The sequence below is a fragment of the Maylandia zebra genome, linkage group LG14, assembly GCF_041146795.1.
Source record: "Maylandia zebra isolate NMK-2024a linkage group LG14, Mzebra_GT3a, whole genome shotgun sequence".
Classification (NCBI taxonomy): Eukaryota; Metazoa; Chordata; class Actinopteri; order Cichliformes; family Cichlidae; genus Maylandia; species Maylandia zebra.
In genome coordinates this window covers 30,461,554-30,487,635 of record NC_135180.1, presented here as the reverse complement: position 1 = coordinate 30,487,635, position 26,082 = coordinate 30,461,554, and the positions used below count along the sequence as shown (strand labels likewise).

At 39.9% G+C, this 26,082-nt stretch overlaps 2 protein-coding genes across 4 annotated transcripts in view; both read left to right on the top strand.

Moving 5' to 3' along the window:
* Positions 1-17,225, top strand: part of stim1a (stromal interaction molecule 1a) — a 28,214-nt gene extending 10,989 nt beyond the window's left edge. Inside the window, exons 5-14 of one of the 3 annotated variants that reach the window (XM_012921052.5) lie at positions 837-948; positions 1,278-1,393; positions 4,333-4,510; positions 9,877-10,054; positions 10,803-10,970; positions 11,210-11,310; positions 11,450-11,679; positions 12,495-12,575; positions 13,134-13,197; positions 13,971-17,225. In XM_012921052.5, the coding sequence (XP_012776506.1) occupies positions 837-948; positions 1,278-1,393; positions 4,333-4,510; positions 9,877-10,054; positions 10,803-10,970; positions 11,210-11,310; positions 11,450-11,679; positions 12,495-12,575; positions 13,134-13,197; positions 13,971-14,448 (1,706 nt within the window). In that variant the 3' untranslated portion in view covers positions 14,449-17,225. The remainder of the gene's footprint in view (positions 1-836; positions 949-1,277; positions 1,394-4,332; positions 4,511-9,876; positions 10,055-10,802; positions 10,971-11,209; positions 11,311-11,449; positions 11,680-12,494; positions 12,576-13,133; positions 13,198-13,970) is intronic. The other 2 variants (XM_004558253.6, XM_076873335.1) reach the window with 2 other exon arrangements.
* Positions 17,226-17,362: 137 nt separating this feature from the next.
* Positions 17,363-23,817, top strand: si:dkey-24p1.6 (protein sel-1 homolog 3). Its single transcript, XM_076873334.1, has 22 exons — positions 17,363-18,187; positions 18,393-18,519; positions 18,624-18,745; positions 18,829-18,944; positions 19,035-19,096; positions 19,210-19,342; positions 19,438-19,573; positions 19,673-19,810; positions 19,961-20,166; positions 20,262-20,441; positions 20,714-20,833; positions 21,151-21,291; positions 21,420-21,482; positions 21,596-21,769; positions 21,878-22,005; positions 22,091-22,174; positions 22,265-22,355; positions 22,467-22,554; positions 22,645-22,754; positions 22,851-22,978; positions 23,065-23,167; positions 23,491-23,817. The coding sequence occupies exons 1-22, from the start codon at positions 17,689-17,691 to the stop codon at positions 23,575-23,577; spliced, it is 3,036 nt and encodes a 1,011-aa protein (XP_076729449.1). The 5' UTR covers positions 17,363-17,688; the 3' UTR covers positions 23,578-23,817.
* The last annotated feature ends 2,265 nt before the right edge of the window (positions 23,818-26,082 follow it).

The window sequence follows — 26,082 nt, the reverse complement described above, 5'->3', positions numbered from 1 at the left end:
TTAGAAGCAGGAAGTTTTAGAAAGGAAATCCTGTTGAGTTACAATTGATTATTATCTGTGAAGACTGATTCAAGTTCTGATGTTGTCTTAAATATCAATCATGATATTTGTTAGCAGAATGTCCATCCATCCATTTTCTGTCATGTATCTGGGTCTTAATCCTGGGGCAGCAGTCTGTGCCAAGATGCCCAGACTTTCTTCTCCTCCACCTCTTCCAGAGGGACACCAAGGCATTCCCAAGCCAAACCATAAATCTAATCTCTCTTGTGTCCTGGGTCTGCCCCGGGGCCGCCTTCTAGTAGCACATGCATGGAACACCTCACCTAGTAGGTGTCTGGAAAGGCATGCTGGTCAGCTGCCCATAGATTCCTGACTTACTGTGGGGAAGTAAGTTTGACTCCGAGCCCCTCCTGAATGGCCGAGCTCCTCACTTTCTCTTTAAGGTTGCGTCGGCCAATCACTGGTGGAAGCTCATTTCCATCGCAGTTTAACTCTTTTGGTCACTACCCAGTACTCATATTCATAGGTGAGGGTGGAAGCAAAGATCAACCGATAAATCAGCTACACTCTCTTATTACTAATACACTCGTCTTACCAGCAGAATGTATTTGTCACATTTTTTTATTGTTTGTAGGTTGTTATAAGAGTTGAAGGAAATACTTTTCATTGTAAATAATTGATCCATTATCTGTAGTTTGATTGGATTTTTTTCATAGTGTTTATATTTTGGGCTACAGAAAGAATAATTGTCGCTTTGGGAACAACTAATGTGGTGCAAAATAAAGACTGAGAATTGTAATTATAGTGGATATTTTGTTTCTTCTTTTTGCCAACAGTGTATAATTGGACAGTGGACAAGGTGGTGGAATGGCTCATCAGCTATGTGGAGCTGCCACAGTATGTGGATGCATTTCGCAAGATGAATTTCAATGGAAGTGCCATGCCAAGGTGTGACATCATCATGACTTTATTTTCCTTTCTTTCTTTTTTCAAACTGAACCGATCTATGAACCCTACACATCACTGTGTGTGATAAAGTGTCTTGGTTTACTTATTACTGTGGAGATATTTTTATGTACTTAATACAACTTTTTAAAGTCATTAAATTGGCTGTCTTTGTTAACCTGTTTTATTTTGATATGGGTTACTTTAGTTTACCTTTGATGAATTAAGGACTTGTCAAGCGATCGCATTACAATCTTTGTTGTGTATGTGTCTGTGTGTGTGTGTCCCCCGCTTTCTTCCTGCGAAATGAATGCACGTCTGGTCTCTTTCAGGCTTGCTGTAAAGAACACCACTCTGACACTCTCTATTCTGAAGATTTTGGATCGAAGCCATGTGCAAAAGTTGCAGCTCAAATCGTTGGACACCGTACTCTTTGGAGCACCACTGAGTATGTAACTTTATTTTTTGCAAGTCGTGTCTGACTTTTAGAAACACGGCTTCCCCAGCAGACAGTCTACTACCGTATATGAATCTCTTGCGTTCAAATGTTTTACTGTGGAAAATAAGTTTCATTACCAACATGACCAACATCCTGCCCAATTTGGTCTACTGCTCTCATTTTCATTCGCTCTTTGTCCCTGTGAAGTGTTGTGGCCAGAGTCACCAGGTCTATGCAATGCTTGATTTATAGTACTGCACTAAATCTTAACTGTAGCTATGCCATAGCACCTTTCCAGAAACGCTACACATCACAGCAAAGCAGATCTCAATAACTCTTTGGTAATGAAATGTGGCGTATTGATTAGTGGAAGGATTATACCTCTGTGAAACATAATGTAATAGACTGTAATTGTGGCTAGCTTCCTCATTAGACTGAAGCAGTAACTCATAATTTGCCAGTTTAGCTTGTGTTTGTTTCTTCTGACAGGTGTAACAATCTGTGTATAGACTCTGTAAGTCCTACAGTCTTCTCCCCATTCTGAATTCCAGTTAATTTAACTATTGTTAAAGATTAATTGGCTTTCACTCATGACTCATGTTAGTAAAACGCAGACACAACAGTGTACGAGTATAAACAACATAACCCACAATTGTGAAAGGTGTATGCTCATTCAACCCAGTGCTATCATTTAAGCTTAGGAAATCCTGTACCACCTGTATCAATTTCAGGGACTCAGGAAGATTTAGACTGTTAGACCACACTACTCTGTATTCCAGACACATCACTCTGCGTACAGAGGCAAATAAACACTCCACTCATCCTCTTCTTCTCCACTATCTCTGCTCCAATTCTGCACTTGTAGATTGTAATCCTTTAGGGGTTTCTCAGTTTTTTTTAGCTCCTTAGGGATTTGTAACATCACAGTGGATAGGTTGTCTTCGATATCATATGTCCTGTCAGCAGTTTAGATGTTTTTTTAAAAAATTGTTTTGATACTGGAGAATTATTTCCCAGGAATTTCAAAGTAGAGTAAAGGTGTGTATTTAGAAGAGTTTATGAGACGTCAAAAAGAAAAAAAGAAAATCTAATAAACAGTCAGTGGAACCAGGTATTTGCTTTAAGCACACAGATACACACACACACACACACACACACACACACACACACACACACACACACACAAAAAAAAAAAAAAAACAGGAAAGGGGAAGAGTGTGTAGTGGTGTGTGTCTGGCATGTGTCATTGTGAATGTGTTTTGTAAGAGTCACTCGCAGGAAGACATTAGCAAGGGCTGTCTGGCTTTGACAAGCTCTCAAAACCAGGGGGTCCCACTAACAGCCAGACTGACCAACTGTGAAGCGTAGCAGCATTTTAAGACACACTGCACAAAAGGTTGCACCTAATCTGGCCAACAGTTGTGTAATAATTAACCCAAGCTCGTTTGGGTCCTGTTATTTCCAGTTCTGCGGCTAATTACCTGTCACTTGATGCGCTCTTGGTGGTATTCCTGAAAGAAATTGAATGTTTTGTTCACTGTATGTAAAAGGAAATTGCCTACAATAAATAGCCCAGCAGAGGAGTGGCATCAGGAAATTGCATTCTCAGAGATAATGCCCTGTTTTTCATTTTGGCGTCTGTGCTCAGTGAAGAACTATGATGCACTAGACATGCATTTCAGTAAGCATGACTCATTTTGGGTTATTGTGTTCCAGGTCATTTAAGAGGTAAAGATCTGTTACTCAAGGTCACATTATTGGAGGAGCGACCACCAAAATAAGGTTTTTCTTCTGTTGCCTGTCAGCTAGACGTTATTGACCCATTTTGATCAAAACGAGGTGAAAAACCTATCTGTGTGCTTTTATTCTTACATCAATGTAAAAGGAGTTATTCTGTACATTATCTATGTATGGCAGGGGCAGAGAGTGATTAAAATTCTGTGGTTACTATGCATGGTTCTCAAGTGCCCACAACTTGCTGTTTATTCATCTTATTCTGACAGGTGGTCTAAATATTTGGCCTGGAATAGGTAAAAAACTTACAGGCTTGTACTTCTGGATTGTCCAGTGTTGGCCTTCATTTTAAAAACTGTGTTTCTGCCCTCCAAGGCTACATGCAGGTCAGACTAAAAAGATATGGATATATTGTATGCAAAGTGCATTCCTGTTATTCTTACTTATTCAGTGGAACTGATAAGACTTGAGCTGTACAGGTACTTGAGATTTACAGCTTGTGTTGTAGAAGTTCTGTCTGTCGAGCTGGCACGATCTACTGATATATTCATTTTACTTCCCTTTGTCTCACTCCAGGAAGTATACTGTTCTTTCCTGTATACTCCTACTCAGGTTTTGCAAGAAAAACTTGTGTAACTTGCAAAACTTTGAGAAACTACACTAGCTGCTACATACATGTTATTTCTTCGACACATCAAATGACAAATATCTGTTGTTAGTTCCCAGCTTGGGTTTAACTTTAAGTTATTCTGTTAGTGGTTGTAAAGGGATCTGAATATGGGATGTGTTCTTACAAGTAGGATACTTGATTCCAAGCTATTGTGACTCTGAAAATCTATAAAACCCTCACAGTGATAACGTCAATGAATACTTATAGTTGCAGCTAAAGTTTGAGCTTTAGCTTCACATCTTCCCCAGATTAAAATAGGTCGTGTTAAGCTGTCTTTATCGTGGTCTTTTGCACTGGGTCCCTCTCACCGCAACCTGAAATTGTGCTGGTGAGCCTTCTATTTGTGTCACTCCACAGCAGTTGCAATATGACTATGAGATTCAAGTTTCACACCACATTCTTGTAAAATTTCTGTGTTGTTAAACAGCTTTATCCTATAATACATGTTGCTGACCAAAATGCATCTCCTCATCTATAGGCCTGCTTAATGACTTAGTTTCTTGTCTTACTAAAATGTAACCTCATGTCTTTTTATTTCATTCAGTGAATAGACATAACCACTTGAAGGACTTCATGCTGGTCGTGTCAATAGTCATAGGCATGGGTGGATGCTGGTTTGCCTACATCCAGAACCGCTACTCTAAGGACCATATGAAGAAGATGATGAAGGACCTAGAGGGCCTGCAGAGAGCTGAGCAGAGTCTGCATGACCTACAAAAGAAGTGAGGGTTTTTCCCAACACCAACACAAGCTCTATTGCATTTAATTGTATTTTCTGCACATGGCGTTCATTTTAGATTTAATATGAAACTGTTATTTTTGTCTTCACATGAGAACTTTTGAGCTTTTAATACATTTAAACTCATCATCCACTTGTCTGAGGATAACTCTCATACATTAAACTGTGTGCTATAATAATCAGCTGTAAACGGTTATTTCTGACATTAGTAGCTTATTAGCTTATTGAGCTGTAAACCTCCAACATTTACTGATTCTAAATGGTGGAGGTCACAAGTGAACAGAAGATTTTTAGTTTCCACTTGAACATTCTGCTGATATCCAACCTTGAATGACAATCAAAGCAACGGCCTGACTCGTTGTAGCATGTTTGCAGGGTTACTCCCTAGTTCTTTTGCTGTCAACTTTCAATGTTTTTCTGGTTTGATTGTTTGGATTTGTATATAGTTTTTCCAGGTTTGCACACAATCCTGGGAAAGGTTTGATTAATGGCATTCATTGTTCTCAAATAGGAACTTGTGTTATGTTATAAAAGACTGGCAGACCTGCTCTAGCACCGGGCACTTATGTGTTTATACTTAGTTATCATCAGGCCTCTATGGACCCATTCCACGGAGCGTTTTTATGTTCAAGCAGGTGACTAATTTAGTGAAGCCAAAGTCTTTGGATCAATGGTGGAAGGTTTGCTTCATGCATTCGTGAAGCTGTCTGATTGCATGAGGGGTTTTTTTCTGCTGTTTTATTTATTTTTCTGGCTTCATACACGAGCATGTCACAGCAAGTCACACATTAACTGGCTGCAGATGCATGTGATCAAGGCATGCTTACTTCTTTATTTAACAAACTAAAACACTGCTTATTACTGGTAGCATTGGCTGCAGTTTTATAGCCTCCATATCTGCGTAGTCGTAAAGGTAATTCTTAATTTAGTCTCCAGCCATCACTTCTGACTATACTCTGACAAATTGTTTAAAAGTACACATTGTAAGTACCAGTGATCAAAATCACACTTTTCTTTTAGAAGAGAAAAATCTTGGGAATTTGTAAAATGGTGGCCAAACCTCAGGGCTAAACCTTTTAGAATTTTAGAACTCTTTAAAAAACAACTTTTGAATCGCACGTTTTATACTTTGCCCTTTCTTATATCTTATAATGAAAAATATTTCATACTCTGAGGAGTTTTTTGGCCATCGGATCATTCCAGCCTGTCTTGTGATTTAAGATTTGAAATGAGATGAAATTTCAGTGTTTTAAAGTAAAGCTACATGAATTGGTGAATAAAAGAAAGGCTAATCTAACTATTTTAGTCCTGCTAATACCTGAAGGAATGCTCAGAATGTGCTTTGAAGTGCATATCCTATTTTGCCTTTCAAGGAGACTTGAACTCAGTTTTGACGTGATACATGAACCAAAGGTTTTTGAGCTTGAAGGTGCAAAGAGATTCCCATTTTATGGTTTTGCATCTCTAACACAGTTTATCCACTGGGGAGAGGTCATCTTCAGGTAAATTTAAAAAAGGAATAAGCTCAGGCCACTGGAAAGAGCCACATAACTGCGTAACATTCTTGTCTTTATTCTTGAGAACAAAGGGAGAGGTGAACTCTTGTTGCAAATTTTTCTTTGACTGCCCTTATTACCCACATACGTTAATGTTTGTATGTTAAATGGGGGATAAATGGGCTGTTCAAGAGACAGGCTTTTGAAATATTCATTTTATGCTTTGTCAGTGCTTACTGACTGAACTGAAACTAATGTTTGTGTCTGTCATGGATTCTTGATTTTTTTACAGTTGCACCTTTATCTCCTGCATCAGCATATTTTTGTAACAGACATGTTCTTTGTTAGTTCCTTTTCCTTTCAGTACACTAGGTGGAGGGAAAAGTGTTTTGTGGGAGTTTCCTGCTGAATTCCAACAAACAGTGCAACTGATGGCTTAAATGGGGACAAATCAGTGAGGTCAAACTCTGTCCTTCTGACGCTGCCAAGTTAGTCTTTGTGTTGACTCTGTGGATTTATACTTTGACTGTTTGTAAAACACCTGCCACTAGCATCTTTGAAGTGGATTTTGACTTTCCTTTTTTTGCTAAGCTAAGTACGCATAGTTAATTCTCCTCTACAGATCACAGTGGCAAACCTTAAGTAAATATTAAAGGCCAGCAAGTGCAGACATAATTTAGTATCCCATGCAAGTAAACAGTCTGCACCATGGTTGTGCGTAATACTTATTAGTAGTTTGTCTGTCTGCAGATAGTAGTATAGTGCTTTACAGGAACTGCTCAGATCCCTGAATTATGCTTGTTTGTTCAGCACTGCAGTAAAATTTGCCTGTTACAATTCAGCAGTGTTTTGTTCAGCTGCATTTTAAACTTCAACTCAGTTCATTTTGGCCATAGAGGTCATTTAAATTCTATTTAATTAAAAATATCTGAAATGCAAGTTGAGAGCTTCAGTGGGAACTGCAGCTGCCTCAAATCGGTGTGCTTTGAGCTTTGACCCTCTTGCTTTATGTGTAGTTGGCTCAGAGGATTGTGGGTTAGAGTGGCAGGAAAAGCATGCGGGCTTGTGCAAAAGTGTGACTGCATGCAAAAAGGGCGTTCTATTTTTGGCAATACTGCATGCGACTTTTTCTAGCATAATAAATGCTATGACAGAAAAGGCTAGACCACGGGATCAAATACTTGTGTTGAGTCAAGTCATTTCAAAACCAATAGTATGAGGTCATGAGGATTATAGGGCTGCATTACTGTGCAAGCATGGGTATTGTGTGCATTTCTGAGACAATATGAATGCCAAAGAATATGCAGGTTCTGGTATAATAGGCTATCAGACAGGCAGCAGGTTTTTCAGGCATGCTTGTTTCAATAAGACCGCCACACAAAAATCAGCAGCTTGAGAGGTTTGTGCTCTGTCTTTAGTTGTGTGTTTCCTACTGATCCCTGCAGCCAGCTGCTCTCTTTCCATACCTTTAAGCAGATCCTGCGATGCTGTCAAGTAGCCTGGTCCAAACATGGCTTCACTGTTGGGAGACAGTGTAAGGAGGTTGTGACGAGAGCTGGATTTCCTGGGTGACTTTTACAACACTCTTTGACCTGGCCTCCCCCTTCACTGGTGGGCGAGTGTTTTAAGCATGACTGTTAAACATGTCAGCTCTGATGCAATTCACCCACATTTGAATTTGGGTGTGGTGTGCAGATGAAAGGCCTGAAAAAGGACAGGTGACAGGGACAGCTTGTATTGCATGTGAAAAAAACTTAAAGGTTGGGCATATAAGGCTATGTATGTCTTATAATATCAGTGTGTATTCAGTAACATTACCTGCAAAGTCTGCAGAGACATTGTGTCTGCATTCTTTAAGCTCTGTAATTCAGGTCATTTCATTCAGGAACAGAATTTGGCATCTACTCTGTGGACACTGTTACTCAGCCAGTGCTTTCAAATTTTAGCTAGAGAATGGCAGAGGTCAGGGTCGAAAGCATTAGCAGGACTGCCCACCAGCAACATTTTCCATAGCTCATGGTCTGGATCAAGTTTCAATTCTCTGCACTTGTGTACTACTTCTGCTGTTGTGTTCAGCCTCAGTGGGGGAAAGTGCTGCTCCCTGGTGACTGAAATGTGTTTGTACGTTCTGCCCTTGTGCCACATGTTTAACAAAACAACAAAACAGAAATTTGAAAACAACAGCATTTATTTTGTTGTATCACAGTATATGTAGTACTGTAGTTCTGGGACTTGTCATATTCATCAGGCTATCAAGCCCAGTGACATTTTTCAATTGAAAAATATTACAAAGTCCTGCATAAATGTAACCACATCACGGGTTTAGTTGGACCTGAATGGTTACAGATGAGAGTATATCGGAATGGTGTGTGTCTCAGTGAAAACAATCGTGTTATTGGTGACAAGCCCGCTTTCAAAGGCTTTTTTTTTTCCCTTTTTTTGTTTTTGTTTTAAAGGCTAGTCTAATTATATCCACCACTTGCATGTTCAGAACTCTACAGGAGCACTGGGTGCCACACTGTACTGTTCTAAACTTAAATCCTGACAGCTGTTCTCTTCTTGGCTCTGCTTCCTCTGATGTCAGATTATTGTGAGCTGCCTAGCAGCTGACCACAGTCCTTTGCTCTTCTACATGTTAGCTGTTTCTGGTGATGCATGGCTGATGCAATGCCTACTATGGCATGCAATCTAGGCACCCCTAGTAAACATTTCTGTTGATTTCAGCACAAGATAAACTTTCTAAAAGAAATAATGTCAGAGAGAAAACTATCTCCTTAATGTGTTTTGCAATTGTTGAGTAAAAAAGAACAAGAAACACAAAAGATTTAAAATTTGATTCCAGGTACCTTTTACCAAAAGTCAAAGCTTTATAAATCCTCTGCCTCTCTAATACTTGTCATAACAACTAGCACTCAAGGGCTCCTTTAAGCCGGTGCAGCACTGAGCACTGCCCAGAAGGCAGGAAAAGCCTTTTTTGAAGACGCCAAAGCATTTAACCTAATTAAGAAATGGTATTTAGCAGGATCGGTGGTGGTCAAGTTAAGGTCTGGAACACTGAAAAAAACTGATGCTACTAGGATAGCTGGAAAGGTAAATCAAAATTTCTCTTTGACTAAAAAAATCCTTGGCAGACTGATGGTGCATTTTTTCCACTGTGCAGTCTTCAAAATCCTGCTTGCTTATCACAAAATTCAGCATTAAAGCCATGCATATAAACCTCTAAACAAGCCTGATACAGTCTAGAAATTAATCCTGAGGTTGGAGGATAAGATTAAAATAGAACTTATTTGCTGTGATGAGCAAAGGTATGTTTGGAGATGAAAGGGTGCTACAGTTACACAAAAAGAACTTTCCAACTGTTAGTACAAGGGTTGATTGATCATGCTTTGGGCTTGTGCTGCAGCCAGTGGTACATGGAACATTTTCACTGATAGAGGGAGGAATGTACTAAATAGCTGAATAATATAAAGGCAGTTTATTCTGGGAGCAGTCTGTTGCTAAAAGCTGAAGATGACAAGAGTCTGGATTATACAACCGGATAATGATCCTAAATATACCCTAAAAAATGCACCATGGACTACCTCAAGAGGATCGACCTGAATGTTTTGCCTTGGCCCTCTCAATCCACTGATTTAAATATAATCCAAAATTTTTGATTAGACAACAAAAGAGCAGTGACTGCTAGACAGCCAACAATCTGTAACAGAAATTTTGACCAGGGTTGCTCAAACCTAAGCACATCTCCATAGTTCATAGAAAATAACAATAGCTCCAACACGGCTTCAGTTGCTTGGGCTTAGTAAGCAGCCACTGACTAAAAATTGAGCATGACCTTTGGTCCTTTTTTCCTTAGGTTGCAGATTGCCCAGGAGGAGCATCGAACAGTTGAAGTAGAGAAGGTAAATCTCGAGCAGAAGCTGAGGGATGAGATAAACGCTGCTAAGCAGGAGGCCCAACGATTAAGAGAGCTGCGTGAAGGCACAGAGAATGAGCTGAGTCGCCAAAAGTATGCAGAAGAAGAGCTCGAACAGGTAATGGTTGCAGTCTGATCAGTTACATTTAAACGCAATCTGTAGTCCACAAAGTAGAAGCAGTGAATTTGAGTAAATAGAGAAGAAGACTTCCAAGGTGGCATCGGCACAGTATGTTTAGGTCTTTCAGATTCACACTAGCTATAGTGTAAATACACCCACTCAAGTCTTTGTCCTTTGGAATTTGGCAGAAGCAGCACAGTTCAGCCCACGTACATAAGTGAAACTGTTTGTGCTTGGAGGATTATCACAGTGCACTAATTCTGATGCTTTTGTCACATTTGACTGTCCTGCTAATTTGGGATTAAGCAGGGCTTCTACAGTCCATATATGTGCTGTTTTCATTAAATACAAGCCTGAACTTTACTAGATTTGAAACCCCTGCTGCGTAGTACCAGTTGTACCCATTTAAAGAATAGTGCAGGTAATCGTGGATATAGGTAATTAACAGGTAAATGGTGGCCAAACCTGCGTGATGCCGAGACTCTCCTGATGTGTGCAGTTGAGAAGGGGCAACTATGGAAATGTTCGGACTTGATTTTACATAAATTGTCCAAAATTCATGTTTGAAAATGGGGGGCCATTTACGCAGACACCTTTATTCAGGTTTGAGGTTACATCTGAGCTTTCAGTGTGTGGGATTGGGTTATTTGTGGATATGGAAAAGGCTAAAAATTGTTGGCAGATTGTGGGTCCATTTTTCCTTATGTGCTCATCTAGTATGGCTAATAGTTGAAACTTGTTGCAGGTGCGCATGGCATTGAAGAAGGCAGAGAAGGAGTTGGAGTCACGGAGTAGCTGGTCGCCACCAGAGTCTCTACAGAAATGGCTGCAGCTCACCCATGAGGTGGAAGTGCAGTACTACAACATCAAGAAGCAAAATGCCGAACGGCAACTCCTGGTGGCCAAAGAAGGGGTTAGCATGAAAAATATATATACATTTCCTTGTGTATGTTAAACAAATAGAATATCATAAAGATAGAGCTTTATGCTAATAATTTAATATCCAAAAATGGTAAACTTCCACAAATTCTGTATTCATTACCCATGAAGCTTTTCCTGTTCTTAAATATTTGGTCAGTTGTTGTAACCTGGGCACCACTTTCCACTTCCTCCTGCTTACCTTGATAAGTCCTTGGTCACTTGCTTTCGCAGGCAGAGAAGATAAAGAAAAAGAGGAACACTCTCTTTGGGACTTTCCATGTGGCTCACAGCTCCTCCCTGGATGATGTGGACCACAAAATATTAGCAGCCAAGTAAGTTAGAGACTCTTAATTGTGCGTTGATATGTTGTTAAAAAATAAAAGCTGAGGAAAGATGATTTCATACATACATTTCATACATTCTCCTCTTTGCAAAGTTTTCTTTTAAATACTTTCTTCTGATCTTTTGCAGACAAGCCCTTGGCGAGGTGACCGCTGCTCTGCGAGAGAGGCTGCATCGCTGGCAGCAGATAGAGATTCTAACGGGTTTTACCATCGTCAACAATCCAGGCCTCCCATCACTGGCCTCGGCCCTCAACCTCGACCCCACTTTCATGGGCGGCAGAGCTACACCTCAGCACTTCATCATGTCTGACGACATGGACGACATGGACGAGGATATCGTACCCGGAACTCTGCCATGTAAGAGTTCCTCCGAAACGCTCAGCCTTTCAGTGGGGATTAGCAAAAAAATCCCTAAACCTTCCTCCAAGGCTCTGCTTGGGAAATCCAAAAATCAGCTCACATGACAATTTGGACCTAATGCTACATGTATTATTGTTGCCTCCATGGTGCTGACGGTAGTGGGGGTTAGACATGTCGAAAATGAGTATTGAATGGTGTTTTACACTTCACACTATGTAAATTCAGATAATTGTCTTGTTGTTTTACACACGATACCACTTGCCTTTTTGTTAACTGTTATTTTGGATACATTTGTTTATTTCATTCAGTAAATTATTGAAACTGAAGATTGCCATGATTTTCCTCTGGAAACTGAAACCCAAAGAAAAATATACTTCTTAAAGAGAACAATTTTTTGTGTGACCGATTTGTAGTGCTTGTGTCATGTTACGTGTTATAGATATGTTGGATCAGGTTTTTTTTGTTTTTTTTTTTTCGAAGGATGCCAAAAAAGGAAATACTTCAGATGTAGTCACTGCCAGAATTATATTCCTATTTAGGACCAAGATAGGAACACCAAAAAACACAACTCAAATTCTTACACACCTTACAGTTCTTGTAGAATTCATACATTTTTATACATATGTCGGTTTCAAACCATATTTGACTTTATATGTTAGGTTATGGGTTTAGGTAACTGGAGCTCCAATTTGCTGCACAAGTGAACAAGTGTTTAATCAACATTAATTACACTGCCTGTCTCACTCCCCTCTCTCCCTCCACCACTTCTCTGGTATTTGGCTCCCACTGCTGTCTCATTGGTCCAACTACAGATGGCAATCGACTGTTGGAACGGCGAGCTAGTGACCTGTGGTCCATTGGTTCAGACTGTCAGCCCGTGTGGAAATATCCTGGTTGGCCATTTATTCATGCCCCACTTCAGTCCTCAGTCTGACCTTCCCATCTCCACTTTTGCCTAAAAAGAGTTTTCATACATTTTAACTGGCAGTATGCTCCAGATGGACCCAGCTGTAATAAAAAAAAAAAAAAAAACCTTCTCCATGCTGCCTTCATTTAAAAACACCCCTGACCTGACCTTAGTTGCTTGCTTGGTATTGAAATCCTCCTCCTAAATGTTGCCCCTCCTCCAGACAAACCCCTTTTTTCTACTCCACTATTGTTTTGTATTTGTTTTTCTTTTTTAAAGAAACAATTTTTTCCTATTTAAACTTATTATATTCTTATAATTTGCCTTTATTAGATGGAAAGATTAAACAAGTGTTGGGATTTTACTGATATGCATCACTATTGTGGAGTAAAGAGGCCAAAATTTGTGTATTTTTATATTTAATAATGTGTAACGTTTCCAAAGACTAAAGCATCTTTTCAGTGATTTTCTCATTGTTCTCACTTTTTCCATCAGCCATTTATTTTATGTTAATGTTACTACCGCTGTTATTTTGTGCCAACAGCTCCCAGTATGATGTCTCTGCGCCAACGCCACATTGATCCCCAGCTGGCCCTGGGCTCCCAGAGGTTGGTAGAGAGTTGCCTGTTGGCAGGGCAGCAGGGCGAGGGAACCCCCTACCATTCGAGGCCTAGGGCTACCTTCAGACATTCACGCAGCCACTCGTTTGGGCAGCTCGATTGTCTCCCTCTGCCTCCCCTCTCCTCGGCCGTTTCTCACCCGTCCATAATCTTTACTTCCAGCCAAATTCCTCAGTCGTCATCATCCTTATCCTCATCTTCTTCCTGCTTACCCAGCTTTGTGGGTGGCAGTGCAACCCCTCATTCCCATGCATACCATGCTTCTTTCCAGCCCATGGATCCTATTCCTGATTTGTCATTCTCAGATGTCTCCAAAGTGCACTCCTCGTGCAGCGACAGTTTCGGGTACCCATCTGTCTCCATTCTCCACACACTTTGCATGTGCGTGGGTGTTTTTACACCACCTGTCATGGTTTTACCTTGATAACACATGTAGAGTAGATACACTTCCCTTAGTATATTCATTTTGTTATGTTTCCATTTTATTTTGTAATTTTTTTTTCTTTTATAAAATTTCTCATCCTTTGCTGTTTTTAAGCCATTACAGAGACTTTGCATTTACTCTCTTTCAACCTCTCAGTGTTCCTCCTGTTCTTTGCCTGCTCAACTAACAAGTGTGGAGCCGCACTATCCAGCCTGTGCCCTGCGTGTCCGTGACTTTCAAGGCATAGTGTAGATAAACTCAAGCATGCAAAGCTGCTTTTAAACATTCCTTGGATCTGATTTTTCCTTCTCTAACTTGTGAATTTTTCTTCCTGCAGGGATCTAAATCGCTCCGACTCAGACTCCTCTTTGTCCCTTTCACAAGTTGGTGATCGACTGTCTGCCTACAGCTCCAAAGGCCACCTAATCAAGCCCACTTCTCTCATGCACGGCCTGTCCAACCGAGCAGATGATGCCGTCTCACTGCATGCTCACACCCCCAATGGAGGGACCCGTGTTCATGAGGGAGGTCCCGACAGCCCCATACTCATGAAGAAGGTGTACAGCCTGGGAGAGATCAACAGTCTGTCTGAGTCATCTCGCTCACTCAGCCCAAACTCCACTGAACCTGACACACCATCACCAACAGGAGGGCAGGTAGGAGTGGTGGGAGCTAAAGCCAACAGCCGCATCCCACAGCTGTCCTCCAAGAAGAGCCCTCTAGAGGAAGATAGTGGTTCAACAGGAGAAGACACAGATTCAGCTGCCAGCCGTAAGAAACATACCTTCAAGATCTTCAAAAAACAGAGGAAATAAAAGCTAAATGAACTATGGGCTACCAAAGCTGTCTGACTGTATTCCTCTGTCTAACCTGTTTTTGTTATGTTTTTTTTAGTTTCTAGTTTTGGGGGTTCATTAATGGTCACATGATGGCAAGATTTTTTGTCATTGAATCTTTTTGTAGGTTACAACACCTACTTTGAGAGACTGTGGACTGTTTTACCCAGCTTTATCTGCTTACACTTGGTCAATGTTGAGTATGTGGGGAATGGGCAGGTTTGTATATTGGAATGTAAAGTATTATTTATTCTGCAGGAACTTGTGCCAGTGTCAAAGGGAAATATGTCTCCCACTTGTTGTTTCCTTTTTTTCCTTCTTGTTCTACAATCTATAACATTTTGCATGTCTTCACTTTTGTTTGACAGATACTCGAATGCTCTAAGTGTTTGCTTGGTTCTTGTTGTTAACCTGCTTAGACAACACTTGTTTCTTTTATTACTATCAAAACACCTACAAGTCCAAAGTGAATGCGCACTCCTGACTATTTTCTTTTTAATGATGGGTACACTTTGTCTGTTTTCTTTTTGTTGATGTCTTGTTTGCGGAGAAAATGACACATTCAGGGGATCTTCAAATACAAGAGGTGTATTAGAATGCTCCTGTATATTACCTTTGGCTGTAAAAACAAATGTTGCGTGTTGCTATTTGAACTCAGTATATTACGATGCCTTCTTAGGGCCATTCTAGGGAATAATAATAATAAAAAAATAATAAAAAAGGATCAGGGAGGGGGTGATACTCTGAAAAAGAAAAAATCCTAACTTTTATGATGTCTTAGGTGGAAAATTTCTTTTTAAAATGAATGCAAAAAACCCCAAAAACTATAGTCTCACATTGAAGTCACAAATATAGAAAAATAAAAATGTTCCTCTTTTTGTAAAGCAATCTCATCACACTAGATGGTGCTTTGCCTCTATTATTCCTACTGACATTATTCAGATGCAGTCAGCAACTATCTGGGAGCCCATAATATCACATTAAGTATAGCTGTTTATTGGGTTATTCAGAAGAAATATACTGATTTGCATGAGATGCTTTTGTGTAACAGTTATTCTTGCATCACGCCTCAACTTGGCCATTTTCTGTTTAGCAATAGAAACCACATTTTTAAAAAGATAAAATAAAAGATAATTATTAAGGGTTTTAATGTTTTTCTCAGAATATTAATCAGTTATCTTTTTTCCACATAGAACAGCCCTAATAAGCTGTCCTAGTGTATCAGCATTAACTGCTGGGTCTAAATGTATTTATATTGCACCCTAGAGGTAAATTCTTGCAAAGTATCTAAAGGACCAGCATCAGACCTTTTGCGGTTTTGAGTTTTAGTGCATTTGAAAAATGGGAGAGTGAAGAATGTCTCTTCTCTTTGCTGAAATATCCAGCTTATCTTAAGGACTATCACTGATTAAACTGGGGGTTTACACACACCCTCACTGAACCATACGGTTATCAGGTGTTTGAAGACTAAAAATAGGGTGTATATAGAAAAAAAAAATTTATTAGGCAATAAATTACCAAAATGTTTGAAGTGGCAGCCATGAAATGCAATGGTATCTTTAGGTATTTAATTTTAAAGTTAGGATACACATTGTGAAAAGAAAATGCTAGAGATGCTTGCTTTCTACACCTGTATATCATAAGAAAATGTACACCTTTGGGTTTGTTTTGTAAGAATAGCCCCTTGAAGGTTAACCAGGATCCCACAATTTTCACGTAATGTGGATTGGGCTATGCTGTCCTGTCTTTTAGTTTTATTATTTTGTTTGTCTTTTTAGTGGACATTAAAAGATCCACAGCAGTTTTTCAGTGAGGATTGGTTGTTGGTAAGGGCTATAATTAAGGAAAGTATTTTGCTCTGTACAAGACTGAAAATTTAAAGTTGTAACCACTTCTGGTTAACGTTTTATGGAGGCAGGAAGTCAATCATGTAAAAGTGCCAAATTGTGATTTCTGTCAGAGGCCTTTGTATTTGTAGTGTGTTCTAAACCTTGAGCCCCTTTTGCACAGAAGACAAAAGTGCATGATGTATACAGTAATGTATATTCAAAGATGAAATGCTGAATGTCCGAGGGTATATCCTGTATCAGTACCGTATGTTTACATTTGTAACAAATAATTATTCTCAGATAAGTACAACAAAAAAAAATACCTTGTGCCAGTTTTAATGTTGATTGCTTCATTTGAGCACAAAACTATGCATCTAGTTGTAGGTAATTACTAAAGTAGTAGGGACGCCAGTACACTTAGGGTGCTCCTGACCAACGAACAACCAAAAAGTGCTGCAGAAGACACAAGAAGTCTCCCCCAGCCTCATAATGTAACAGGTGGTTTGGATTTATAAGACACGTTTAAATATTTTATTTTAAAAAATAAGACGAGCTTAAAAAAAATAACAATTTCCTACTGGTACTTTTTTTAAAGTGTCATTTGTACCTTTTTTGCACGACAGAGCTGTAAATTGATTATGCCATCTGAATGTGTGAGTGTGTCTGTCTGCTCCCGGTATAATGCACTGTAACGTTGATGCATGTCAACTGTCATAACGAAACCTATATTGGGTTAAAAGAGTGGATCAGCTTAAGCTCTTAAGTCCTTCACCCTACTTTTCTCGTTGTCTTTATTTTGAGCTTCTATTTATGAAAACCTACAGTATATTTGTACAGGGAAAAAAATCATTTTGCATCTAATGTTGTGGTCTAAACTTTGATGGCACTCCTGCATGAAAGCAATAAACTATTTTGAATGAAAGGTGAGCTTCTTCTCCTAATACACAGCACTTTGATTTCCTGCTGTAGATTCTTTTTGAATTTTTAGATTTGACTCTAAAGTTCGCACCAGCACAAAGAATTCAAATGTAGGTTGTGAAATGTAGATTCAGGAAACGGTGAAAGATACTGGGTTACCTTTTGTTATATTATCAGCAGTGAAATGCAACCAAATCCAGAGAGCTCCACGGAGGTGTATATAGTAAGTGGGTGGAGCTTTGTGCTGTCAAATATTTACCTAGGAGAGTAGCTGAGTTAGAGCAGGATAAGATCCGGGTCTTGATGCTTCTGTTTCACTGCAGCAAGATTATTGCTTGGGCAATGGATTTTCATACACTGTACAAATATATCTATCAGCTTTGCCTCACGATGCAGGTAGGAGAAGGTTTGCCTTCATCAATAATTCACTAATACACTGGTTCCTTCTTGTGTAGTCTTCTCAGGAAAATGTATGCTTGTCTTCTGTCACATACAGGTTGTTTGGGGTTTAGATGAGGTGAAAATCCTGAATCCTCCAGAGGAGGCTTTGCCAGACCATCTTTTGCAAGTACTCTACTCTTGTGATGAACCTGCTACAGTACAGCTGGACTGTGTTGTATCCTTTGAAACTGGCACCATAAGCACATTTCTGCTAAGACAGTGGAACTGTGTCCCAGGTGTCAATAAAATAAGGACTGTGAAGCTGAATCTGCCAGACTGGTTGGTGTATCAACCTGATGGGATTGTTCCAGACTCTCAGTGGGTGCTGAGTTGTATCCTTCGAGCCTCAGTCAGACACACTGGATATGATGATACTGAGAAGTCTGTCAGAGCTCAACATGTGGCAAATTTGAAACCTAAGCCCTACTTAAGTCGACGTGTCAAACAACATCAGCTCTGTATTGCCTGGGGCACACAAATGCTCCAGCTAACTAAACAGTTTATCCAGAAACAGTGTGCCTTGGAACAAGGTGAGGTTGGAGAAGTACGAGTAAAAGTTAACTCTATATGAAGTTAAAGTGAAGCTATGAAAAAAAAACATTCTCTCACCGTATTTGACAGCAATATTCTGTGAATCTTAAAGATTTCAGAGAAAGATGAAAAAACTCACACAGTCCTCGTTTTTTAAACTTTGCAATAACCATGCTAAATTGTAGGCTTCCAAATTTCATTTAGAAACGCTTCATTTGCTGTCTTCAATCTATGCTTCAACTGGAGAAAGCTTTGGTATCACAAAGACACTGAATCCCCACAGGAATGAGGTTCTGGAGTATTTACGTGTTAAAGCCATCTCTTTCCCATGGTATGATAGACTGTTTACAGTATATCTGCTAGTTTTCCATTCTGTCATTGAAGTTACCATTTAAGGTCATTTAAACAAGTCTTTTTTTATGGGGGGGTTTCTAGGTGTACGCTTTCCATCTGGATATTTGTAACCAGACACTGCCAGGAAGCCTTGTGTGGCGTGTTTCATCATATAAATTCCCAAAATAGTTATATCACACCAGCAATACTCCTCACAAAGTCAGGTATAGTTAATTTTTCTTACATATTCTATTTATCGCATTATCTTGACTTCCATAAGGCTCATCTTCATTCACATTAAACACAGGTCACCTACACATCCAGATGAATGGAGAGTCTCAGGAATCCTCTGCATTTCTCTCTTCATTCAAGGTCCCTTTAAATGTGTGGTGCAATCTTATTGTGATGGTGCAAGGTAGAACAGTAAGTAGTCTTTTGTTGACACAGCATACCGTTTATCATGCACATCATCATCATAATGAAAAAAACATGCTCATTGTCATTGCATCTCAGGTGGCTGTCAATATGGTATGCTTGGATAACAACCAGAGAACAGTTAAAACTTCTGAATATATGTAAGTCTATTTCTAATGTGACATCATGATTCAGTTTTTACCCAGAGGAAGAAAATGCATTTGAGGTGTACTATAACACTATGTGCTCTTCTGCTGTATAACATGCTTTACAGGTTTAGATTTATTATCATGTTTGATGACACAGAGGGATATTTTGTGATTGGAGGAGGGAAGTATATACCAGGAGTGAAAGGCTATTTTGGACCAGTGATATACCACCGGAACCGAATAGTGTCTGACATTATGGTACTTCTAGTAATACTGTACTTACTTAATACTTGTAGCTACATCCAACTCAACTGTTCACTGTGTTCAAGTCTGATTATATCTTTCTTTTTCAGTCTGAGTTTTATGTTCCAGATGTTATACAGAATTTAAATCTCACCAGGTGGCTGCAGACTTGTGAAGAATTTAGCTTTGACATGAATGTCAAGATCAGTGGCTATTCAATCAAGATCCAGCAGAGGACAGAAGCCGGTAATACCAGCAGTAGGGTTTACTTACACTAGATGGTGCAAAAAATAACTTTTCAAATAATGACACTGTGAGTAATGTGTTTGTGCTGCTTTTCTTCAGAAACTTGCTCTCATGCTTTCCATAAGTGGGTGGTAAAACACAGACAAACATCAAATCCACAGTGTGCATCGTGGGAAGCAGCTGCTCCTCGCAGAAGACATGCCGCTAAACTGGCCAAATTATTAGTTTTAAAACATGGTGAGAGATGAAGTATAATATTTTCAATTGCCAGGGCATTTTAAAATATAATGCGGTCTGAATTAATGATGCTTTTCTGCAGTTGTAATAGCTGCTGTTTTGGATTCTGCATGTCATTAAACACATTAAAGTTCAATTTGTTCCTTGCAGAAGGAAGAGCAGTTGGCCTGCATGATTTGGGCAGAGCACTATACTCCTTATCACTCCATAAGCTGGGCAAAGCGAGAAGCACGGAAGTGGTCAGCAAAGTATTATCACTGCTTCTCCAAGCTGGCTGTCTAGCTGATACCCGAGCTCTGCACATGTCATCTGTGCTCTACAGTACTGGCCTAGGAGTCCAGAAAGAGCCTTTTAAGGTCTGTTTTATCAGGTCATTTATAGTTTAATTAGTTATTTGTTTTTTAAAAGCTTTTTTTCAATATATTCTCACATGTTTAAATGTATGATGCAGGCTTGGCTCCTTGGCCTGCTGGGTGCCCAAAAGGGTGATCGATTGGCATTGCTGCATCTTGGGCACCTGCACCACCTTGGACTGCATGGTCAGCCCAAGGATCATGATCTGGCCTATGCCTATTATGCTAACATTGCTCAACAGACAACTATAGACCGTCACAATCCCTCACCACAGCAGGTTTGGAAACCATTGTTTTTTTCTATATAAATAATTTTTTTATACAATGTATGACCTGCTTTACCAATACATTTAGATTACTTTTTATCATGGCTACAGTTTTTCGATTTCTGTCCTCAATAAATGTATCTTTGTTTCTTCAGTTCATAAAAAAGCAGCAGTATAATGAAAGCGGAATTATTACAGTGATCAAAATTAGTTAACATTTAATTTAAAGCAAATTTATTTTTGAACCTTAGCATTTGTCTCCTCTTTTTTTTTCTCCTTTTTAGACAACAGTTGAGGCTATTTTTGTGAACGATGAAAAGATGTTGAATATCCAGACCAATGAAAACCACCACATCTTTCAATGGCTCAAACATCAGGCCCGGAGGGGAGCAACTGAGGCTGAGGTAGTCTACTGACTTTGTTGTTGCCCTTTTGTTTCAAGTATGCTTCTCACATTTCATCAAGCCAAAGACTGAGTTAACAGGTTTGTCACAAGACTAACTGCTGATATAACTGTTGGTATAATTGTTCTTCCACAAAGACAAAAGCAGAAGTAAAATCACTGATGTTCATTAGCAAGAACTACAGAGGCTACAGAGGTGGAGCATGGGCAAAGGAAACTCTGCTGGTGTTGATCTGCATCACTTTTTTTTAAAAAACTCGACTCCTGGGGGGATTTCAACATTTAGATTTTAGTAATACTTTGAAAATTTTCTTACAGCAAGCTATTGCCCGCATGCTATTCTGGGGCCAGCAAGGAGTGACTCCAAACATCCTGAAGGCTGTGAGACACTATGAAAGGGGAGCTGTCCAGTGGGAGGATCCAGTGTCAATGTATGACTATGGGATAGTACTTCTGCAGGTCAGATTTGTGTTTGATATGCAATATGGAACAACATTGACAAATATCTTAATCTAAAGCATTTTCCTTCCACCTGTGTTAACATTTAGTCACATCTACTTGTAATATATGAATGTTTCTCTCTGTAGGGACATGGAGTGGAAAAGAACATTCCAAAAGCTGTCACATTCCTAAAGAAAGCAATGGATAAGGTGGCTAAATGTTAAAAACTTCTTTATGATGTATTTGTTATCTATGCTGTAACATCTGGAGTCCACTTTAAGTTTGCATCTCATTCTGGTTCTCAAAATAATCGGTCCTACAGGGTCATGTTCCTGCAATAAATGCCTTGGCTTGGTACTATGAGCACTTTGAGAAGGACTACAAACAGGCCATACAGCTATGGGAACAGGCCGATCTCCTCATGTGTCCAGAAGCAGCTTTCAATCTTGGTGTGATTTACTCACAGGGCCTTTATCCAGGAAAACCTGCCAACCAGGTAAGCTCAACCGTAACATCATCATCCACTGTAACGTATATTTCATGGGTCCTGTAAGTGGTAATAACAAATATATCTTATAATATAACAAATTTATCTGTCCTACAGTATATAGCCTATAAGTACTATCTGAAGTCTGCAGAGAGAGGAAATATCAGGGGAGGGATTCTGATTGCTGACATTTGGACCACTGGGATGCCTGGCTTTGTCAACAGACATCCATCCGACGCCATTTTGTCAGCAACTTACTTTTTTATTTATTTTAATTCACATGCATTTCTATTTGTCTCTTAACCAGAATGTATTCTTAACTTACTGCAGGTGGGTAAAGTGGGCAGCGGAGCACAACGGATACTTGGGCAGCATCTTACACAAAGCTTTGGATGCCTATCTCAAGAACGACGTGTAAAGTCTTTCTCTAGTCACAGTTGCCAAAATCCTGATCAGATCACTAGAATGCAATTACAGCTATTTCATCTTCTGACTTCGCTACAGGTTCACATCACTATTATATTACATGATGGCTGCTGAAGCAGGATATGCAGTTGCACAGTTTAATGTGGCGTACCTGTGTGAACAAAATTCGGTAAGTAACAGAAATGTAAATCTGAAATGTGCCTCTATTAGCCTAAATGTTATTGTCACTTTCCTGCTTACTTCAGCTCTCCCTCTTTATTTACTACTTTTATGTCAATAGGGAGGTTTTCTGGATCCTGATTATGCATCAGACTGTATGTGGAGATATTACAACATTACGATCCAAAGTCAAAATCCTAACACTTATGGTAAGTCACTAACTTTAAATGCAACAGAACAGTTGCAGACTTGTGCACTTACTATACCTGATTTGATCTCGAAATCTGTTTTCGCCCCAGCTTTTATTAGGATGGGCGACTTGTTTTACGAGAGGCATGGTAACAGGCAGAAAAACTTGTTTTCTGCAGCACAGATGTACACACTGGCAGCACTAAGGAACAATCCCCAGGTTTACCTGCTTTTACATTACACCTTTGCTATGTTTTTGTATATATTGTGTGCGTTTGTTTATGTTTTAGTAAGTCATACCTGTCATTTTCCACAGGGATGGTATAATTTAGGTGTCCTTGGTGAAGAAGGTTACAAGCTGCCACTGTCTATACTGATTAAACTTGGCATCTCAGAGTTATACCTGGCAGACAAGGAATTGCTTCTAAATGCCCTGTACAAAAGGTTTGTTTGAATACTGTCTGTATTAAAAATGCAGCTTACTGCACGTACGTATATGCAACAAAAAAATCTATATTTCTTTCCAAAAGATGCAGAGACTCGGAAGATGCAGACTCATTCTTTCCTTGCAGCCTTGCCCTCTTCAGTGTATACGTACAGACATTTCAAAAGCACTATAGCGCTGCTATTAAGGTAAGTGTAATATCCATATCTACAACAAATCAGTGACCAACATTAGATTTAACAACCCAAAATTAGGTTCAAACACAATATGTCATAACTGAAGTACTCAGTGTCTTTAAATTATCATTCTTTGTGTAGCCTGTAACATGTTTCTATCATTATACAATATAATGACATTCACACTGATAAGAAGTCATCAAATTTTAAAACTTGAAAATATTAAAATCTAAATCTATTAGGTAATGTGGTGTAGTATAATATTTATCTATCAAATTAATATTAATACTGCTTCAATCTGAATTTTGTGTTCCTGTTCCTTTTATTTCCCACAGTTCTGCACTGCTCTTGCTGTGGTTGCAGCTCCAACAGTGTTTTTAATCATCCGTGGTATGTTCAGGAGACGCTTGTCTCTCCACTAGAACCAAGGTTGTTGTGACACTTGCCTGCAAACAAACTGAAGGACTATGTGGAAAAATCAACCTTCATTAGCACAGAAACACCACAGTAGTTTACCTATTGGTTACTTGGGACAACTGTACGGAGCAAAGCTGACATAAAAATGAATGTATTTTTTGTATATGTCTGTGTCTGTAATCTGTTTACTGCTGTTAAAAAGACTCGCTTTTATTTTATTTTTTAATTGAATAAATCATAAAGATTGCTGTTTCCTCTGTTGATTATTTCATCTTGGTTCATTTGTGAGTGAATGACCAGATGGTCAGATGGTCAACTCCACCATCACCACTTTATACTGCATCATGAGAAACACATATCTTATAGTTCAAAATTAATATTTGGATTTATATAAAGTAAACAAACTAAACACATTTGTTTAAAAGCATTAATAATATCCACAGCCCTGCCACTTTCTGGTTTAAATGTAATATTATATGTATGTACACTCAACAAAAATATAAATGCAACACCTTTGTTACTGCTCCCATTCCCCATGGGATGGACGTAGAGACCTAAAATTCATTCCAGATACACAATATAACCATCCCTCCCAAACAGTGGTCACAAATCAGTCCAAATGTGTGGTAGTGGGCACATCTGCTATATTGAGATAATCCATCCCACCTCACAGGTGTGCCACATCAGGATGCTGATCTGACATCATGAGTAGTGCACAGGTGTACCTCAGACTGCCCACAACAAAAGGCCACCCTGGAATGTGCAGTTTTGTCTCACAGCAAAATGCCACAGATGCCACAAGCAATGAGGGAGCGTGCAATTGGCATGCTGACAGCAGGAATGTCAACCAGATCTGTCGCCCGTGCATTGAATGTTCATTTCTCAACCATAAGCCGTCTCCACAGGCGTTTCAGAGAATATGGCAGCACATCCAACCGGCCTCACAACTGCAGACCTCGTGTAACCACACCAGCCCAGGACCTCCACATCCAGCAGGTTCACCTCCAAGATCGTCTGAGACCAGCCACCCAGACAGCTGCTGGAACAATTGGTTTGCACAACCAAACAATTTCTGCACAAACTGTCAGAAACCGTCTCAGGGACGCTCAACTGCATGCCCGTCGTCCTCATCGGGGTCTTGACCTGACTCCAGCTCGTCGCCGTAACAGACTTGTGTGGGCAAATGCTCACATTCGATGGTGTCTGGCACGTTGGAGAGGTGTGCGCTTCACGGATGAATCATGGTTCACATTGTTCAGGGCAGATGGCAGCTGAGAATGTCCCAGTTCTTGCATGGCCAGCATACTCACCGGACATGTCACCCATTGAGCATGTTCGGGATGTGCTTGACCGGCGTATACGACAGCGTGTACCAGTTCCCACGAATATCCAACAACCTCGCACAGCCATTGAAGTGGAGTGGACCAACATTCCACAGGCCACAATTGACAATCTGATAGACTCCATGCGACGATGTGTTGCACTGAGGCAAATGGTGGTCACACCAGATACTGACCGGTTCTGGGTCCCCAGACCCCCAATAGCGCAAAAAACTGCACATTCCAGGGTGGCCTTTTGTTGTGGGCAGTCTGAGGTACACCTGTGCACTACTCATGATGTCAGATCAGCATCCTGATGTGGCACACCTGTGAGGTGGGATGGATTATCTCAATATAGCAGATGTGCCCACTACCACACATTTGGACTGATTTGTGACCACTGTTTGGGAGGGATGGTCATATTGTGTATCTGGAATGAATTTTAGGTCTCTACGTCCATCCCATGGGGAATGGGAGCAGTAACAAAGGTGTTGCGTTTATATTTTTGTTGAGTGTATGTGTGTGTATATATACAGTAACACAATGCTGCTTACAAACAGAAAACAATCCAGAGAATTTCTATAGCAATTCATATTCTAATAATCAGAGTTAAACAAGTAGTCACTGACAACTCTCCTCAGAACAAATTAGTTCAGCCACATCTTAATTCCCCTGGTTCTATTTTGGGGAATAATTTGGCATTTGTTGGGGGGGGGGGGGGGGGGGGGGGGGGTGATGATGGTATGACAAATGTTTAGTTAATTAATTTTACGATAACATTGCATCCTTTGATATTGAAATATAAAAAGAAAATTGCATTTTTTTTTATTTTTCATCGCTCAAAATAAGCGTCACACTCGCGGAAGCCGGTATACCCGCCGAAACGCCGTGCATTTATCGAGACTTTCAACCCCAGATAGGCCAATTATGGATCTTCGGATCCACATTATGTCAGCAGCTGTTCTCCACCGTGAACTATGTTAAAAACAAACACCGCTCACGCCTCATAGATGATAGCTTACAGTCCTGCGTAAAGATGAAAGTGACTTCGTACAGCCCCGATTTGCAGACGCTGTGCGCAGAGGTTCAGGAGCAGAAGTTCCATTGAAAACATATCACGGCAGACCCGCTGCTTTTCAGCATCTCTTTATTGACCACTTTTCATACACGGTTGCTGCACGCATACAGCCG

What these genes read in the sequence shown, in the direction of transcription:
- si:dkey-24p1.6 (XM_076873334.1), top strand. Translation starts at nt 17,689, where the DNA reads ATGCTTGTCTTCTGTCACATACAGGTTGTTTGGGGTTTAGATGAGGTG. An exon ending in CCAGCAGAGGACAGAAGCCG is followed by an intron (nt 19,574 to 19,672) that starts GTAATACCAGCA and finishes GCTTTTCTTCAG; the next exon opens with AAACTTGCTCTCATGCTTTC. An exon ending in CAGGAAAACCTGCCAACCAG is followed by an intron (nt 21,770 to 21,877) that starts GTAAGCTCAACC and finishes TCTGTCCTACAG; the next exon opens with TATATAGCCTATAAGTACTA.